Source organism: Clinocottus analis, unplaced genomic scaffold (genome assembly GCF_023055335.1).
Source record: "Clinocottus analis isolate CAN_PGR_092001 unplaced genomic scaffold, fCliAna1.0.p SCAF_6, whole genome shotgun sequence".
NCBI lineage: Eukaryota > Metazoa > Chordata > Actinopteri > Perciformes > Cottidae > Clinocottus > Clinocottus analis.
Window position 1 is genome coordinate 11850354 of NW_027176218.1, and position 20812 is coordinate 11871165.

At 43.9% G+C, this 20812-nt stretch overlaps 1 protein-coding gene across 9 annotated transcripts in view; it reads left to right on the forward strand.

Annotated features, from left to right (window-relative positions):
* frmd4a (FERM domain containing 4A) overlaps positions 1-20812 on the forward strand; it is a 97722-nt gene that overhangs the window by 34052 nt on the left and 42858 nt on the right. For 5 of the 9 annotated variants that reach the window (XM_068604033.1, XM_068604023.1, XM_068604026.1 and 2 more), the window contains exon 1: positions 6663-7357. The exons of the other annotated variants lie outside the window; for them this stretch is intronic. In XM_068604033.1, coding sequence (XP_068460134.1) covers positions 7265-7357 — 93 coding nt within the window. In that variant the 5' untranslated portion in view covers positions 6663-7264. Of the gene's footprint in view, positions 1-6662; positions 7358-20812 lie in introns of those variants that run through there. 9 annotated transcript variants of the gene reach the window in all.

Below are 20812 nucleotides of genomic sequence, written 5' to 3' on the forward strand. Positions count from 1 at the left end.
GATTGTCAGGTTTCTATTGCCCGCGACGCTTGGTTAGAGGTAGATTACGCAGTCCCCTGTGGTTTACAAAGCATTGGGCTGTGGGAATGAAAAACTGCTGTACACTGCATCCCTCACGCACACAGATACACCCTCAAACCCATTTAGATACAATAACATGCAGTCGTACATGCAGTCTTCATCTACAGACACACGCACACACACACACACACACACACACACACACACACACACACACACACAAACATTGTAAACGCAAGTTGTCAGAATCCCTGGTTGCTTTGATCTGCAGGCTGCTGTAATGAGTTTGGTCGTTAAGCTGCTGTTTCCCTTTAACATTGTTTACAGGCATAGGCATCTGTTGGAGGAAACAGTAATCTGTCCTTTCCTAATATATATACTGTGCTTCCAATGAACTCTATCAGCACTCTCTCCACTGCTGCAGGGCGTCAATGTCAATGACGTGTGGTTATATGCTTCCTGAATCCATCAACCTATTTTGGAGATTTCATATATCAAATAAACGTTTTTTTTTTTCCTGGAGCAATAACAATTTGAGTTTATGGACAGAACAGGATTTGGATTATAAATTCATGCATGGCATATGGAAGAACATGGAGTGAGGAAAATGCTTCCTTCCTCAACATTTCCCTCTCAGCATCCTAATTAGACTGCTTATTTATTTATTTCTCTAATTGCTAGAAGAGGCTGGAAAACAGAGGTTTATCTGGCCACTTTGCATACTTAAATGAGAAATATTCAAATCGCATGCACTCTTTCCAGGCTGCTTGCTTCCTGAGCGTGCATGTGCCGAATGCACACGCAAAGCCAAATGCACATGTGTACACACACGCGAGTGTTAAGACATGCAGACATGAGCTGAGAAGAGGCCTAATGCAATGGACCATCAGATGAAGGCTGGGTTAGTTAAATACTTTATGGAAAGGATTACCAGCAGCAGACATGTGTCATGGATCAGGCATCTTAAATGACTGAAAATATGTTGTCAGTGTTCCAAAACAGGGCACCAAAAAAAATATACCATATTGACCTTCTTTGGAAAGTGGGAACACACGAGTGTCAACCATGTCTGTACATGTGAATTAACCCAGCAGTGAGCAGCAACAGGGGTTGTTACAGAGGTCATTAGGAGAATATTAAGGGTCATTAGAATAATGACAGTGCTTCTCCATCGGACCTCCAGAGCCACTGAGGGCACCACTATTTTTATTTACACAGCAGCGCAAATGCGTGATTCAGGAAAGCCGGAAGAATCAGAGGCAATGAACTTCTTTCACAACCTGTTTCACGAGAAAAGGAGGTCACTATTTTGTTGCCTTGATTGCTCGCAGGAAGCTGGAGTCGAAGGGAGAGATTTAAGGAATGAATGCACTCGATGTGATTACAAAGTCAAGTCTATCAGCTTAGAATTCAGAATTATAGTGAGATAATCTATCAGCACTCTAAAATCAGCTCATAATTTCAAGAAAACAGTACACTGCCATTGTTACATAGGCGAGAACATTAAAAAAAAAAAACAGACTTCCCCAAAAGGAAAAATAACAATCATATGTAAATTGATTTTCATTACATTTGTGGTGTCATTCACAAACCAACGCACGTCGCATGACTGCCACATACATAGTGACAAGAGTCATTGACTTGAATAAAATAGTGGCATTATCTCTATGTGGTGATTGAATTTTGTTCTGGCCGCAGTAAAATGTCAATTTGTGGCGTCAAATCAGCTTGTGCCAAAGCTGTTGTGTATTGTGTTGCTGGTCCACTGAGCTGTGTGAGCTGCGAGGGATGAGAGAGAGAGAGAGAGAGAGAGAGAGAGAGAGAGAGAGAGAGAGAGAGAGGCAGAGGCTGCCTCACAGTCTCACACAAAGGCTGACAGTCACGTCAGGCTGTGGAGCGGCGTGATTAAAAATGCATTCGATCCTTGTGTAGTCTAATTGAATCTCCTCCTCATGCACCCCACAAACGACTCCACCCCCCTGTCCTCCTCCCCAACATCCTCATCCTTTCTATGATGCAGGCCTGCAGCCAGAAACAAACTATTCTTCCTCCGAGACCCCTGGTTTTCTCCTCCATCCCCGTCGCCTTCTCTGACAGACGAAGATCTCAGCTGCATGGGATTGTTTCCAGCTCTTCTTTCCAGCAGCCATAAAGCACAAGTTCATGTCTGTGGGAGAGCTGGTCTGCCACAAAGGGCCTGCGGTCTGTGAGAGCAGTCAGTCTGTCAAGAGCACAAACCCTGTGACGTACTGATACCAAGAGCTTGCACGCTCCACAATGAGAATTGTATCACGTATTGTACGTGTTTCTATGTGCATGTGCATAACCTATTATCCAGTGTACTCTTCTCCTTTGACTGTGCTACTGTAGATAGGTTCTTTCACATCGAGGCTATTGACGGGTGTATTATGTGACCATTCGGTTACACAATGGGTGTGTCCTCTGCCCAGTGACAAAATTGTTCAGTTATAGCACGCTGACCTCCTCTTTCTTTCCCCATCCCTCTCTCTCAAGCTATGTGTGTTTATCTCTCTCTCTCTCTCTCTCTCTCTCTCTCTCTCTCTCTCTCTCTCTCTCTCTCTCTCTCTCTCTCTCTCTCTCTCTCTCTTCGCTCCCATTCCACATCTGCTTCTCTCTCCAACAATCAGTTGTCACCCTTTCTACATTAATCTGACAGTCGCATTGAATGGTATGAGGCTGACGTCACAGTGTCGAGTACTTTCAGAGCCGAGACACAACTTTGCAGAAATCTCAAGTACTTTGTCTGCTTTCCTTTTTTAACATTTTTTTTCTGGCATGTTTGCCTTTATTTAATAGCAAACAGTATAGAGGCAGAAAGAAATCAATGGTAGAGAGAGAAGGGAGTGGCATGCAACAAAGATCCTTAAGACTCAAATCTTTACAAACGGGTCTTAAATATACATTTCAACTGATTATTTTCTAAAACAGCTACAAATATTTATTAATCAGGAGTGGATAGTGGATTTATTGGGGACTAGTTTTAGTCACAGATCAATACACATGTGGTGTGCTAGTGTGTATCTATACAACACCAGGACGATGTTTGTGGTATCGACCAAAAATAAGCTGCAGTGCCCATGTTCATTGTCATGAAAGAAAATGGCATTTAAGAAACAGCTAGAGGGATTTAGCTCCAATGACACATGTTAGTGTATGTGTCTTTGCATGAAATATAGATTCAAAGGTTCGACCAGAGTAACATATTTTGTGTTATACAAAATTCGGGAAAAATATTAGTTCTCTCCAATGAAATATGAATATAGTAGTTAGCTTTAGCAATCAGATGTGTCTCCTTTTCATGCCTCGTCAGTTCATTCTGGCTGCAGAATCACCCAAATAAATAGAGTGGAAAACAATTATAATGAACTTCATCTTTAGTGTATGTGAACATTTATAAACTAATCAGCTATTATCATTCAGCATTCAATTCTAGGCCATGCATGGTCCAGATTCTGACCAGCTGCAGAGGCTTTGCAGACTTGGGTGAATAATTCAGAAGCCTGTTATGCTATTCACTGGGGCAAGTTGTGCTTCCAGGGCCTCATTCTGTTCTGCGGCTGCCCTCATAATAGACTACTGATTGACCCGTTGGAATGATATATTCCAATTCTATTGAGGCGTGGATGACTGTATAATGTCAGGGTACGAGTGTGGATATGGACGGCACCCAGACAAAGATATAGTTACTTTTCCCAAGGCAATGTCTTTGCACCTTGTCAAGGTTATAAACAAAGTGCATTCGACCAGGGACTGGCTGAAACTTGAATTGTATTGTATTGACACACAAGCAGTATGTGCACACACACACACACACACACACACACACACACACACACACACACACACACACACACACACACACAGTCACGGTGGGTTGAGCAGATGTGCTGTTTCTCCAGGACGACCTGTCCCCGTATTTCGCCAAATTTCTCGGAAAGTTTGTATAAATACATTCCAGTTTTCACAATGAGCAACACAAATGTCCCTGCGTCCTGAAAAAATACGAAATCTCTTAGCCGCTCTGTTACGTCTCTGAGCATGTAAAAGTGTTTCCCAGGCCGTCTTACACACAGACACTGCTGAGGGGATGATAATTGAAGTGGATGCTCCCCTGTGGAGAAGTCATTATGATTGGTTCTGGCCTGATGAAGGGTGGGAGACCCCGCTTTCTGCTTATTTCCCTCTCATGAGATAGAGAAAGACAACACTGGCATACACATAGAAGCACAGACAGAAGCACACAGGGAGAAATGAATTAAATTACTCGATGAGGGTGGTATTGTTTAGCTACATAACCGTTTATCTGTGTTTTTGTGCAATGGCGCTGTAACTCAACCCTTTGTAATCTGTGGAGTCGTGGAACATAAACATTCAACCCCCTCACTCCCTGCCTGGGATGGGGAGAGAGTCCAGCTAGAGGGCATTTCCATAAACACACACACACACACACAAACACGCTCACAAACACACTCACAAACACAGTGAGGAGCAGGACCATAGGGATGAGTCAGACAGCCGTGGGCAGAGACTGGCTGGGTTATCAGGGTAAATTAATGCGTAACAATGCCAGGAGACTAGAATAGAGAATCATTGCTTCTTGTTATTACAACCAGGAACAAAGAACTAGCAGACATACACAAAGACACAGCAGAAATAAAACCCAGACAGTCCAGGCGCTTCCTTTGCGCCTCCCTTATTAGCATCTCACATAACCTGGTAGTGATCGTCTTTGTCTTCCTAGTCTCCCTCTGTTTTTAAATGCGGATTAATTGGAAATGTAATATTAGCCGTTAAATCATTTAGAGGACAGCTTGTGTGACCTAATCCAGCACAGTGAAGCGTGTAAGAATGTCAGCTTTCTGCCACAGTTTAGTATTTTTGTGGCATATTTTGTATGCTATTTCACATATTTTTGTATTACCAAGTGCAAAATCCCATTTGCCTTTATTTTTGCGTGCTTGTTGACTTAAATGGGTCATTGTGCATCTAGCCTGAGGCATCAAGAATAGTGTTGTTCCTTTTTTTTGTTTCTTTTCCTCCTGTCAAGACGAGGGGCTTCATCGCCTCATCGGATTTGAAGCAGTGGAATTCAAGTAAAGAAAAGCGAGAGCTGGGGAAGAGAACAAACGAACACCAACCTTACTTAAACTGTTCAATTAGGAGCGTGTATTGTCATCTCCCTGTCAAGGTGTCACACAAGCTCCCTATTAAAGCAGCAAGGTTTTGTCTCCTGAATCAGCAGTGGCTGTTAATCTCTGTCATTGTGATCTGAATTAACATCAAACGCAAACATCAGAGCACCAGGAACAGTGCAAACAGAAGTGATTGGTGGTTTTTTGGTTCCCTTTTCAATTCCTCCAGTATGTCATCTTCAAGACCTGAATGTCTGCAAACTAAGTTTATAAATAGCCCTTTGATATTCCTCATGTAGGCCACAGTCACTCACACACTGATGTGGGCCAGGGTATTGAATAAATAATGCTTTCTGGGGATTACCACTGCAGATGATTTTCCCCTGTATGCCTGTCGTGCGGCTTAAGCACAATGTGCATGTTTTGTGTGTGTGTGTGTGTGTGTGTGTGTGTGTGTGTGTGTGTGTGTGTGTGTGTGTGTGTGTGTGTGTGTGCGTGCACGTGTGTGTGTGTGTGTGTGTGTGTGTGTGTGTGTGTGTACAGTGTGACTTATACAGTATCATGTCACAGAAAGCCATCGGGGGTCCTCACTTAAAGAAATGATACACGGGATGGAAAAGGCTTATTTGGTTGCTCATTTGGACAGGTGGCTTTAATCTGACTGACCCAGCATCAAATCCCCTCATAACTGTGATAACAAAGCGAGATCATACTGGTTATAATACCGCGCTGTTGGCTTAATATAGCTAGCTAGCCCATGCAGGATGTTAACTGTTTAATGCATTAACCTACTGTACGTGTGTGTGTGTGTGTGTGTGTGTGTGTGTGTGTGTGTGTGTGTGTGTGTTTGTCTGTACACGCCTACATGTATGTGTGTGTGCATGTGTGTGTTGATCCACTTAAGTTGATCAGCTGACGGTTCAGTATTGATGTGCAGAGGTAAACAGAGCTCAGCGGTGAGTGATGATCAGAATATGACAGTAAGTCACTCGGTGCAGCTATAGCAGCTATAACTCTTGAGTCCAATAGCTTTAATGGACATGTAAAGACCACCGTGGTGGAAACAGTGGACTGACTCAGCTCTCCGTTGCTGCAGCCATCATGATGAAAGATCTCTGCTGGAGCTTCAACTGTCTCAGCTTCGAAAGGGGAAAGAATCAGGCCAATTTCCACACTTCTCTGCATGCAGATGACGCACAAAGTGATAGGATGATCAATATTTGCATGCATGAACATTGTGCGTGCTTGACTGCATTGGTGTATACGTGTGTGTGTGTGTGTGTGTGTGCTTGTGTGTGTGTGTGTGTGTGTGTGTGTGTGTGTGTGTGTGTGTGTGTGTGTGTGTGTGTTCCCCCTTTGTGTCCTCCAGACAGTGCAGGGAGAGAAAGCTGGATGTGGGATTTCAAAGATAATCTCCCTACCAGATGGCAAAACATCCCATATTCCTTTTGAGGTTCCCCACGTGATCCCCTGTAAGGGCTGAGCATGTGTGTGGATGGTGGTGGGGCTATATGCTCACACACAATTATTACTGGATCACGTGACACGAGCGCGTATGCTAATAACAGCCGTAACGTCACATTAATCCAGTGACCTGGTTAAGCCCCCAACTGAAGGAAGTGAGTGTGGGAGGCAGGGAGGGGGAGCTGCCAGAGCTGGAGAAGAGAGAGGAGAAGAGAGAGGAGAGACAAAGCGCGCTCCCTCTCCCTCTCACACACTCTCACACACTCTCACACACTCTCACACACTCTTTCACCTCCGGAGCAGCAGAGTGGAGCGTAGCTGAGCGGAGCAGAATGGGAAGTGTTTTTAGACTAATAGAAGCAGAGAAAGGCACATAGGAGCTGTGTGGGGTTGCTATACTCCCCCCTCCACACACACACACACACACACACACACACACACACACACACACACACACACACGCACACACAGTAACATCACGCACATCTTTCCTCAGACACACACACACGCGCGTCAAGCTCGTGTGAACCCCGGCCGCCAGGCTGGACGGGACGCCGAGGACACCCACTTCACAATCTCGCACACATGCTCGCACACCCACGGACACTCACACTCTGGAGCGTACTATGGTGGTCCAGGGAGCGATGACGCCCGGGAGAACCCGCCGGCTGATGCTTAAACTGCCGGTGGGGACTCTACGGAGGAACAGTGGAGAGAGGGTAAGACACAAGATTGCCTCCATTCCTCCTTCACACTTTCTCCCTCCTCTGACTTTGTCTGTCCCTCCTGTTTGAGACCTTGTCTTGCCGTGCTGTTGTGTGTGTAAATGGGATTTCTTGGCTAATCCAGGGAAGGGTATTAGATTTGAATTGGAAGGCAAGTCAAGAGCAAAGCTTTTAATCTCCACAGTGGACAATACTTCTCTGTGTTTCTCTTCCTGTCAGTCTGAGTCTGTCAATCTCTCCAGAGCTCAGTCTGTCTCTGTCACTGTTAATGTATTCCGCTGCAGTCCTCGGTGTTCAAGGTTACAGGGAAGTCCCACTGTGGGAGAGCTGTATTTGAGTGCAGCTTGTTTGCCCGTCACTGTCGATGCAATTGAACTGGCTTGAGCCATGAGTTAGCTTCCTTTCATCAAGCAAAGCCACACAAAGTCTTGCCTTCACCGTGATTTAAAGTGCTGGATCCCGTCCCGCCTGGGCTTTTCACACATACACTGGGCATCAGTTTGTGTGCCTGGGATCAGAGGCTTCAGTGTTTATGTGTTTGTGTAAATCTAGTGGGTGTGTACTGAAGGTAGAAGATAATAGTTTTCCAGCTAAGCTGAAGACGTGGAATGTGTGTTGCAAAGTTAACCTTTAGGTTAGTAGTAAGGACAGGCTGAAACCTGCCATGTGATTCACCTTTTTGCTATTTTACATCACGAGAAGCTTGCATGCGCTGGAGTCTGCAGCTGTGAGTGTTTGTGTGCGTGATTCCCTGTTGTATTCATTCTCTAAAGCATGTCAGCACTCTTTCATGTTGTAACCTGGTATTAAGTGAATCAGATTCCAGCAGTGTGTATGCACAGGTGATGAGCGAGCTGGGTATACGGCTCATCCAATCTGCTTTCCCAAACTCATGAGGTGCTTATAGGATCATATCAAATTGAATTGCTTCTCCCTTTAAAAAAAAATTGTAGTCTTCCTACTTTATGTAATGTGATTTCAATTTCATTAGCACGCCTCTCAGAGTGCATGTGACTTCTGAGAAACGCTGGTCTCTTTGTAGTTTTCGCTTTTGTTTAGAGTGTATGCAGAGAGGATACAGTTATACACAAAAGCACACACATACTGTGCCCATGGATTCATAAATTACACAGTATGGCTTCTATACATTGGATGTAAACAGCTTTCACATTAATAAGCCATACATATTCCCACTCTGCTCCTACACACACAAAAAACAACTGTTATAACCTTCACAAACCCAACCTGGTGCATTTGCTTTTATAGCCACGTTGCACTGAAGTAAGCAACTTGAGAGGTCTTAAACAATCAGTTAGAATATGTGGTATTCAAGTCTCATTATTCTAAGAGTTCAGATTGTGTGTCATTAATGCTGTCGTGGCTGTAAAACTGTTTGACTGGGATCGAACTGGCTGGCTGTCACAATTCTGCTTGATTAGAAGAACCTGAATAGTTGCTGTCCTTTTTCACGGGAGTAATTGCTCATTCAAATCACCTTAATTAATGGCAAAAAGCAGATTTAGCCACCCAGGAACAGAGGGAGGTCTCCCTCTCCCTCTCTCTCTCTCTCTGTCCTGATTGCACTCCATTTATCTTCCTTCCATTCTTTTTGCAGCCAGCTGTGTGCAGACGGACCAAAGGGGGATTACTTGTTGTGATTTACATATGCTCTCTCGCATCATTGTGCTGTTGTGTGAGAAAAATTAGAAATGTGTTTCAGCTTCCTCTGCAAGTCTGTAAATGCATCAGATTTTCAAAATCCAACAAACCATACGAGCATAAAAGTGTTTAATAAATCGACGAAGACCATTTTAAAAGAGAATTGGACTGTCTGACTGATACATCTCCTCAGTGATGGCAGATGAACAAAGCTTAGTAATCTACCCGTTCTACCCTTGAGCCTCTATAAAGGTTGACTGTCTCTTGGGTTGGGATTTTACGTCCTCGTTGTGCCTCTGAAATACTTTCACTTTACACAGCTGCAGCTTTGTCCTGCTCTGACTTGTCATGTTAGATAACTCATTGTGTTATTGTCAAATCTCTGCCTTATGCAACTGTGTGAGCTGCATAGAGGAGTAACAGCAGACAGACAAAATATTGACAAAATCTGTATCTATAGGACACAGACTGAGTAGAGTGGGATGTTGTAGTGTAAATGTGTATTGCTGCAACCTCAGTTCCAGCTGAGAGCGTTTTGCACACTTGGTCGCTAAATCTTTCATATCCCTCAGTATTCCCAGTGAACATGCACATCACCGCTGGCGTCCTCTCCAGAAAAACACTTCCTCTCCTCTCCAGTGCCGTTAGCATTAATTAACTTGTTTAAAGTATAATTTCAAAATGGATCCTCCAGATTGATTTTCACCTTTTTAGATTGCAGAGGAACACGTTTTCATCTGTGCCCTGTCAGTCATCTAATGCTGATGAATCGCTTCACGTCCGTGTCAGTTGTTTCTGATGGATGTGGGTCTCTATCAGTTAATTGAGTAATATTTACAAGGAAAACATAGACCATATTTGTTCACAGACAGCAGCTATGACACATCTGAACAAAACAAGACCCGTTAACCCCAGAACAGTATTGTGGCTAATGTATCAGCATGAGCAAAATGTTATAGACAGACTTGTGGCTTATCCCAGCAAACCACTAGGTGTTCACAGCATAATATGAGGACGATAAATGACATAGTTGGTGTTGACAGTTGAAAACAGCTCTTCTTTTTGGGGATGTTTACAGTTTAGATTACCTTGGTGAGCAGCCTGAATTAGGATTAGCCTCCGCCTTTGTTAGCCTGATATCGTGTTAAGCTGCTCAGTTCTTTACTGTGAAATTAAGAACAAAAACAAAACAAAAAAAACAAAGATAAGGCAAGAGAAAGAGCTAGACATGCATACATGTGTGTTTATGTGTGTGTGTGTGTGTGTGTGTGTGTGTGTGTGTGTGTGTGTGTGTGTGTGTGTGTGTGTGTGGAGGGGGGGGGGGGGCTGTTCCTAACAGCCAAAAAACATTTCAGATTGGAGGAGGCTGAATCGCTTTCTAAGGAAACATGTTGTTGTCAGGGGCACCGCAGGGGAGCGAGGGTTGAAAGGTGGGAGGGGTGGATCACTGTCTGAGAAGACACACACACATAAAGACTAAGACACATGCACATGTTCAAAACACACACACCTGAGTGGAATAGGAACACGAACACATAGCAAGACTGTGAAAGCATGTGGTGAGGCACAAATACTGATCGATCCTCGTTACCTTTAAACATCTTGACTGCACCAATCACAGAGAAGGTCATCTCTGGCATTTTGTGGGTCAGGTTTCTCATCAAAATGATCTAATTGTCTGGACATTAGAGTCTGGACTAATTTCAGCAGCGGCAAAGTTGATGTGGACACCAAAGGAACAACATTCAAAATGAGTTCCTGTTTCCTTTTCGTCATCCCTCTGTTAGCACATGTCCGTTTGGGTTTTGGCCCCCACAGCTCCGCTCTGCCTCGCTACAGTATTGATTCCCGGGTTATCAATATGCCCCCAGGACTGTAGGTGAGAGAGCTGTGGTCAGTCAGTCCAATTAAAGCGACAAAGAAAAGGGAAAAGAGGGGAAGGAAGAAAGATGTGGGAATAATAGCTGGAGCTAAAGACTCCGTAAGGCCCCTCTTGCACCACACCCTGTTTGGCATGAAAGGGGACCCCCCTTTTTCCCCAAGGCTGCTCAGAAGGAAGAATGTTTTTGAGTAAAGGAGGAAAGGGGGGCGCACAAGGAAGACTCCCACCCTTCTCTCCACCCGACCTCTTTCATCACTCTCTGCTAAGATTTTTCCCCTGTCTTTTATTCCCTATCCAAAATCAACCTATAGACATATATAGCACAGCTGCGTACAAATTCAAAGTAAATCTGAACAAAACATGATCAAACAATGAAGAGATGATCGCCTATTGACTGTGAGTAAAGGCTGAAGTCAGTGAGCTGTTTCTGTATGGAGACAGTTTGCTAGCAGCGTAGCTATGGTGAGCGTTGACGCCTCTGTCCTGTGCCAAAACATCCCCAATGGATGTTTTCATCCTCTGCCACTTTCATGCAGAGCTCAGAATGACTTCTTCGTCATCTCTGCTTTAATATTCTCAAAAATTAATGTCTGGAATCCTTTAGAGAGAGAGAGAGAGAGAGAGAGAGAGAGAGAGAGAGAGAGAGAGAGAGAGAGGGGAAAAAAGATGAATGCGGGTTGATGGGAAAAAGTCTGTTGGATTCCATCTTCCCCCAAAACAGGATGTGGAGACCCCAAAATGTTCCTTAAATATCCCAGCACAATCTGTTCTCTTTGTTAGACAGAGATAACACGACTCGTTGAGAACGGGGGCACTGTCTGTGACTCACTCACATGAAGGGGTTTATTCATAGTTTGTGTGTGTGTGTGTGTGTGTGTGTGTGTGTGTGTGTGTGTGTGTGCGTGTGTGTGTGTGTGTGTGTGTGTGTGTGTGCGTGCGTGTGTGTGTGTGTGCGCGCTGTATACGTTTGCGTGTGAATCAGATGGGGCTAAGAGCAATAGAAGAGAGAGAGTTGGGGGAGATAAAGAAGAATTTTGTCAAATACAAAATACAATTGTAAGGATTTTCTTAAAGATATGTGTGTGTGTGTGTGTGTGTGTGTGTGTGTGTGTGTGTGTGTGCGTGTGTGTGTGTGCGTGTGTGTGTGTGTGTGTGTGTGTATGAGTGACAAAGAAACAGAGCGGGAAAGGGTTAGAAAGAGAGGTCTCTTGTTTTCCCGTGGGTGTACAGCAGTAACGTAGTAATCCTCATTAATATTTATCTGCCAGGCAAAGTGGAGGGAATGATTAACTTGAGAGTGTGTGCATGTTTTCTTGAGTCCTGTGTGCATGTGTGTATAACATAGAAGAGCATATAACACATGAACTAGGTCAACTTCTATACCGAAGAGACTATCAAGTCCTGAAACTTCAAAGGTTTTTGTGTCATCGTGGGGGTTTCTTATTGCAATCACGCACAATAAACTGTATTTTTAATTATTCCAAGTGCACGAATGAAAACCAAAACTCATGCACATTCGCACACACATAGACATAAAGAAGCTCCCTGCTTTCATCTCCCTCTGGAGCCACGTTACGTTTTGTTATTGATTTTCCTGCTTGCACCTCTAATGCAATCACATTAAACTAAACTGATCTGAATTGAATTTCAGACTGGGTCTATACATGTATGCCACTTATAATCTCCATCACGGTGATGGTGTGTGTGTGTGTGTGTGTGTGTGTGTGTGTGGGTGAGTGGTTGTGTTGCAAAGGAGCCGATAAAAAAATGAGGCCTGCTGCAGTCAGATGCCAGGTATATTGGCAGAAGAAGTGCATGAGTAGTACCTGTACAACTTTTCCTGTCTGTCATATTCACTTTCTCCTGTCTAGTACACAACTTTTTTTTGTAAATGTGTGTGCCATAGTGCCTCAGTTGAGATTGTTCTCGTGAATTTATAGTGTCTGTGACCCATTTCCCTTCACTGCTCTCTCTCTCTCTCTCTCTCTCTCTCTCTCTCTCTCTCTCTCTCTCTCTCTCTCTCTCTCTCTCTCTCTCTCTCTTCTCGCTCTCTTTCTCGCTCTCTCTCGCTCTCTCTCTCTCACTCTAATACAGTATGCCTGAGTGGAGATCAGAGAGCAGGAGAAAGATTGAAAGATAAAGAGAGAGATGAGGGAGAGATGAAAGAGAGAGAGAGAGAGAAAGAGAGAGAGAGAGAGACAGCATATTTATTATCGTGCAGTTGACTGACAATTCCTGTCCATCACTCGGCAAATAGTGTCTTCTTCTCTCTGTCTTAGTACTATGGTAACAGCCGGCCCGCTGACACTGGTGCTGTTTACATCACAGGACCTGCGTGGCCTTTCCCAGGATTCAGCGGGACATTGCACACACACATAATCATGGGAACAGTGGACTGTCATACCTAACCTCCCACCTCCTTCCCTTACACAACAAATATTTACACCCCTCATAAATGTCGGTGGCAGAGAGATGACCGTGTATAGCTGCAGCCAAACCTTGATTCATTTAGGAAAATTCACACTGTAGGAATGCCACACATTCCTCATGGGTTTCTCAAGACACCACTGAGAAAGCAATGTGGGGCCCTGAGATGGAGAGAAGGAAAGCAAAGGGAACGAGGGATCTCGGAGCAAGTGGTTGGTGAAAATAAGTACATTTTTAAAAGATGCAAGCTTTTTGCATTATCGGGTTAAGGGCTTGGATTATGATTTTTGGGGAATGAGCCTTCTGCAATCCATTCAGTTAGCCAACTTTGGAAAATATAGAGAAAACAGAAAGTGGCACACACAGCCAAAGAGAAAGAGAAAGGAATATATTCACATTTACTTTGTGCACTATATTTGATTAATGACATGGCAATAATTTACTCATGTTCATGTGGAATTCAGTACCAAACAAATGGTATGAGCATCATGAAATAATTTGTACACACACACACACACACACACACACACACACACACACACACACACACACACACACACACACACACACACACACACACACACACACACACCATCAGCAGTACAGGAGTGACCTCTTGTATCAATAAACCCGTCCATGAATCAAAGTGGGCTACGAAAGACCATTTAATCCACCAACAGTCAGATTGGGTTTGGTCGGAGGGCAGAGAATTACTGTACAGCCCAGAGCTATTGAATTTTATATTGATCAAGGCTTTCTGGGAAAAGTGGAAACAAATGAATCAGTTTGGCTGTAGAAAAAACGTTGGATATTTTAGCTTTTTTTCTTTCTAGACTGACATAAGAAATCCTTAATGACCCAGAAGATCAAGAAATGGCTGCTGGAACTAGAAAAGTAGGCATTTGTGTTCAATAGCACATACAACAGAGAACATTGATCACGGAAGATGTATTGTTTTAGCAGCGCTGTTAAACCAAGAGTTTATCACAGATTGGCAAGGACAAACACACAGCTTATTGGCTGGCACAGGTCGTATGTGGGGGTTGTATTGCCTCCGTGTGGCCATTGTTGCAAATGTAAGATATGCTTCATCATGGATCATGGATTAAACAAGTTGGATGTAATCAATCATATTTACATCTTTTGCACATACCGTGCATAATGTTTGGAGTTCGTAGAGAGTAGCAGATGAATTGTGTTTTCTTAGATTATTTGGAGGTCAGGTCAGGATGCTCGAGGCTGGAAAAGCTGCCTCAGAGGAAAAATGTCAACTTTCTAAAAAAAACATCCTGGCTACCATCCCAGTGTGGTTATAGAGTAGCATACTTTGGAGACCAAATATCAGGATTTGTTTAAGTATGACCATAATTGGCGGTGTGTTTTCTTTCAGCCTGAAAGTGTTCAGTCTGGCCAGGTGTGTGAGGAGGTGCGCCGCCTCCTTGAAAAGTGAGACAGTGAGAGAGTGCTGTCTTCTGTTCCCCTCTTAGACTGGTTGCTCTGCGTGTGAGCTGCAGTACGAGAGTGCGTATCACTTTAAAAAACAACCACCATTCAGGGAGACTAAGAGACCAGCTGCATTTCCTTAGTGGGAATGTTTGTGTTTGTGGCGTACAGACCAACGGACGGAGGGTGCTTTGCTTCAGTGAGAAGAAAAGAGAGAGGAAAGAGAGAAAGAGTCAGCGGGGACCACTGGCTGTGTGGGACTGGGACAGAAGGGTTTGACCTTGAGGAGACTTCGCACCGCTGAATCCCAGAGAGACTGAGAGGGACAGAGGCAGGAGAGGAGACTATCCTGCCAGGCTTGCCTCTGGAGATGACCCACTTATTATCTGCTGGAGTTTAGTGGTATCAGGAGGACAATAAAGGCTAATTCCTTATAATTTTCATGGGCCTTTGTGGATTTTACCTGTGGATATCTCACCTGTGCAAATAAAGGTTCATGTGATACCTGTGGATATCTCATTGATATAAAATCATACTGTACATACCTCTGGATTTGTGGCTCTCATCAGAGAGCTTGTAGTCAGGGACGTAATGGAGGCAGTCTTGATGGGTCTAGACGAGGCGGTCTGTACTCGGCAGGGTCTGCTGTGGACTCTCACCTCGACAGCCCTCCGACGCCTTCGTGTGCATGCCAGGAACCTTCCTGCACCCATGCATCTCTTACACACACACAGGTGTGTTTCAAGGCCACTTTACCAGGTAGGCTGCTCCTCACATACACAAAAGGAAAACATCAACAAGATATGCATGTGCATAGCATTTAAACAGGCAGCAGGAATTCATTTGCAAATTTAATTTGAAGTATGATTACATTGGAGACCACCTATTGTCTTCAATATTTGCTACCTGTGGAGAAGCATGTTCACTATCGGAAAGGGTTATGCATGAATGATTCCACCCTTTCAGAGAAACATGGAGGGAACAGATGATGTACTGTAGGCCAGGTATGTCCTTCAGGCGATAGACCGGGGCCAGAGACGGGGGCCGGGTTAAACATGACTGATTTGTTTCTTTTAGCTCGTGAGACAGAACTGGGTTGGATGTAGTGGCGGTGACCCTGCCGGTGAAATGCGACCCATATGCTGACATAGTTTTATAACACAGGTGCATGTGGAGAATTGTCCTGCCAAGTTCAGAAAACACTGTTATGTTTGATGTTGTTGTCTTTCTGTAGAGTGTTCCTTTGAAGTAGTTGTTGTACTCAGGATGCCGACCCTCAACAGGAAGTTGTGTTGCTACAGTCACTATAAAGGAGCCGGGTAACTAAGCTGCTAAGCTGGTAAGTGTTTCTATGGATATGTGAAAGGAGGATGCTTGCACACACAACACACATACAGACAATGTTTTATCAGCTGTCTGATCGGTCCCCATGCCCCCATCGTCTGACTCTAGTGACATGCTAAATGTGTCTGTTTGCTTCGTTTCAGTTTCACAGTAGTTTATTGTTTCATCAAAATGAACTGTGTCTTCCGGGCCTTGTGTTTGTCTAGATGTGATTCAGCAAAACGGTTGATCAGTATTCTCTTCACCAAGTCTGAATCGGTACTCAGGCCTTTCATGGAGTTATTAGTATTCCCCAGTTGTCTCACCTGCCCTGTATGCAGCTGGCACTACCGGGAAAAACCCAACCGGCTCACAGAGAGAGTCTTATCGGGCCTCTTGCTCCATACCAAAAGCACACACTGTACTGCATAGCACAAAATCACACACACACACACACACACACACACACACACACACACACACACACACACACACACACACACACACACACACACACACACACACATTAGGTGCCTGTTCCTGTAATTTTGCTCTGATTCCTTTATTCTCACAAGGGGAATAACTGGGTTGTTATTCTAACATTTGTCTTCAGATGTGATATTATTTAGCTTCCAAGTTGAAGCATCCTCAGGGAGGGCGACACAATCAGAGGAAACTGAAATAACAGACCTCCCGAAGACAAACCCATCCTTAACACCCCCTCTTGGTTTAGAGTTGCACAAACGTCTGAAAGAGGCTACACTGAAACACATTTTAAACAGAGGTGTTTTAAAACTTTTCCAAACCTCCTCTGGACGAGTGGTTTCATTTGTCAGAAACAGCATCTTCCTCTTGCCTGATGAAGTGGTACGGTCCAAGGTTGAGCTGTTAATAGTAGAGGGAGTTGCTAAAGCAGGGAAGGAGGGGTCAGTGTGTCAGGATGGGGATATCCCTGGCTCACTGCATTGCCTCTCTGCCCGGCTTCCTCTATTATTGTTAATGAGAATTCCAGCCTCACAAAGGAGAGAGGCAGAGAGAGGAGTTAACATTGTCTTTTTATCTTATAAACCTCTTCTCACTTACTCCTTCTTCTCTCAGCCTGAGATGAATGCACATTTCCATTATTCACTACTTTCCTTATCTCTATTTTTTCGTTTTTCTTTTACTTCTTCATTTCTTATTTAAATCACTCTACTCTCATTTCAACTCTTACTGGAGAAGACATCCATCACCAGCAGTCACAAATACTCAACAGGACGCCAGCCCAGATATTTCCCTGCGCTGCGGTGTTTGACACATGCGTCGAGGTGATCGTTTAGGTGCTCTGCGTGTCACGTGGAGCAGCAGCCTGTGCGATGGAGCTGTGGCGTTACAGTAACCAGCAGACTGCAACATTTCCAAAGTGTTGTTTGGTCTACACAGACACTTATTCCTCTCATGAGAGAATGCAGTGGCGTGTTCACACTTTCATACAATATTGACTCAACAGCCTCCAGTCACACATTTTCCTCTGGTGGTATGACCCTTTAATAGGGTTACTGCCAGGCGTGTGAGGGCAGCGCTCTGCTGCGCTGTGTTAGACAGTGTCTCTTGGTAATTGTGTCATTTTCTTAACTTGCTTTCCAGTCACATTGATCTAATTTCTTTTCGACCAGCTCCCTGTCTTATCACCCGACCCCATCCCAAAGGAAGGATATCCTGCATGGGGAAGAAGCCGGGCTAAATTCTATAGTAAACACAGGTGGTTGGACTTCCCCTGAGTTGCAAGAATTATTTTATTTACCGGCAATCATGACAGTCCTGCAACTCACAAGACTTACTGCACGCCATCAGTTTTTTTATTAAGAATGTGAAGTGACATCTTGTCAAGCAAAACTCCTCCTGAGTGTGTTTAACGTCCTTGTATCCTAGATAGATCGCGTTTATTTCCTGTTTCCGTGCTTGCTAATATCAGCCGCCGGCAGGAAGCTGGTTCCTCTGTGTCAAATTTACTTAGATCCAAGCTGTTTCCTAGCAACGCAATTGCACTGAAAAGTTTTATACATATTTAAAATCTGGCATTATGTCACATCCGTCATACATATTAATTAGACCCCACTGCTCTGTTAGCTTGTAGGCTCGACTGCATCATATTTAGGAACGAAACCAGGACCGGTTTACTCCCACTGAGCTCATCTGGTCCTGTTTCCTGTGAGAAGCTCTGTCACTGATCATACTCCTTTCCCACCATCGAGTCCCAGTCCATTATGAGACGAAGCAGAGACACTGCAGCACAAGTCTAAAATAACCAAGATACACAATCCCACCCCCCTCCCTTTTCCCTCCTCTGTCTTGGAGCTGGATCATTTGTGTCTATTCTGTTCCATCTTTTGTTTGTGGTCTGATCAGCGGTGCACACTCAGTGAAACCGTGGTGTTTTCAAGCAAGTGTTTTACTTGGAAGAGCAGTCCACAATGAGTGCCAGCAGCACCCCTGAGTGAGGACAGGATTGTACTCAGTTCAGGTTGATACGTTTCTCTGCTCTCATGTTCAATATGTCATCTATTTGTTCTCTTATTCCACTGAAGCAGATGTCAATAACACGACTCATGACAAACATATGTAAGTTGTCCTCGCTAATTCCCAGCCTTTTTCCTTTGTTCCATGTTTTTCAGCCAAGACATTATTGGATGGAGATTGAAGTTGAACTTTTGACTTCCTACTGAAGAATGTTGATCACTATTCCTGTCTGGCAGCCATCTTTGTACTCATTGCCAAAGTCAGGATCTGTATGTGAGAAAATATTTTCCCAGAACCGACAGACGTTTGGTGACGAGAGGGTTCGAGGGCCAGAATGGACATTGTTTCAAACTTTTCCAAAGCTTTGTTTATTTTATTTATTTTCTAATTAGTTTGCAACTAGCCGGAGCCATGTTTGTATTTGATATCTCACACTCACAAACACACAAATACTCCTCTGTAGATTCTGCTGGTGGTTGAATCCGTTTACAGTCTCTCCTCTGGGATACGGTCTTATTTGCATAGTTGGTCTGGAAAACATTTCCACTGCTCCATTCCCAGGTTTATCAAATACCAAGTGTGTGAGTGTAAATGTGTGTGAAAGAGAAAAAGGGAAAGGGGGGCCAGACTTGTTGATGTCTGAATCTAAGAAAAAGGTTCCTGTGCAGATAAAGCAACAGTTCAATAATGGGAAAGAATTTTCTCACCACTCTCTAAGTCATGAATCAAGATAAAAATTGCATCTGTCATTCATATTTACTTTGATAATTTAGATGTATAAGACAAGTCTCTTAGTGATTTGCAAGCTTGTATACATGTTAAACATTTAAAGCACGACACCGATCCTCCCTCATGTGCCGTGTTATTGAGTTACTGTGCACCATAAGCTTCTTAAGCTGGAATCTAATTTCTCTGGTTATGTGTGAATATGGCACACTGCTTGATGGGACGGACACTCACTTGATTAATTAAAGGCATTTGCATGTTCACACGCGTACCACACAGTCTTTCCAATGGACTGATTCACTGATTTAAGGCATGTAATCGAATAAAACCAGGATGGTATTCCTGCATTGGCATTTAGCAAAGCTACAAGGGAAATCACATGACTCACAAAAATATTCACGATAAAAGACTTTCTGACAGGGTTTTTTAATCCATTTAAAAAGAGTGCCAGATTCGAACACTTGCCCAGATATCAGATTGCGATATCTTGGTGGTGATCTATTGGGCCATGGTTGAGCGGCCTACTTGAGACATCTGGCTGGTATCCCTCTAAATCCTCTAAGTGTGTCTGAGTCATGGCCAGAGAGTCACAAGTGGGTGGCCGGAGCGGACACGATGTTAGGTTTTTGGAGGTGGTCCTCCTGTATTGCGTGAAGTGATAGGTTTAACTGTGGCATTAGTGATGGGGATATAAGGGCTTATGATGTTTTAAGTTCAGAGGTTAGGGCTTGAGTATAGAATAGTAATCCTGAAGGATTACTCCGGGAATCTGGTGAATATCTGAGGAAATCCCTTTGAGGGACTCTCAGATCCTCTGGTTTGTATAGATGTGATATCCTTGAGCAGCGTGTCCACATGTTTATCGAACCGAGGTTTAAACTTTTGTGTGTGTTAACCTTTCATAGGTGAGGCGGGAAAAATAATTTAGTTTTAATCGCAACTTAAACAGCCTTCTCTCGGCTATCATAATGACAGTGAAGCAAATGACAGCCACAGTATGTTATCCAATCGAAACACTCAGTTACAGGACAATTTTCACCATCAGTCACATTAATATGGAATGAGAGTGAGAAATATGATGCATGCCTGTTTGCACTCGGTGAAGCTTAGTCATTTAATCAGTTCTTTGGGGAGGCTCGGTCAGCCGCTTTACAGTGTTTAATACCTTATTTCAGTCATCATTTTGAGATTTAAAGCTGGAGGACTCCATATTGGTTCTTCTATTCTTTTACATCCTTTGATACTGCCAATGCCTTCAGACTCTGTGTGTCTCTCTCAAGTATGGACACCTGCAGGCTTTATTATGCATGGACACACAACACGTACTGTGCACATGCTCACATAGGCCCTGCAACTCCATGTTCATTATGTGTGTGTGTGTGTGTGTGTGTGTGTGTGTGTGTGTGTGTGTGTGTGTGTGTGTGTGTGTGTGTGTGTGTGTGTGCGTGTGTGTGTGTGTGTGTCTGCAGTTCAAGGTGTCCAAGGACCGA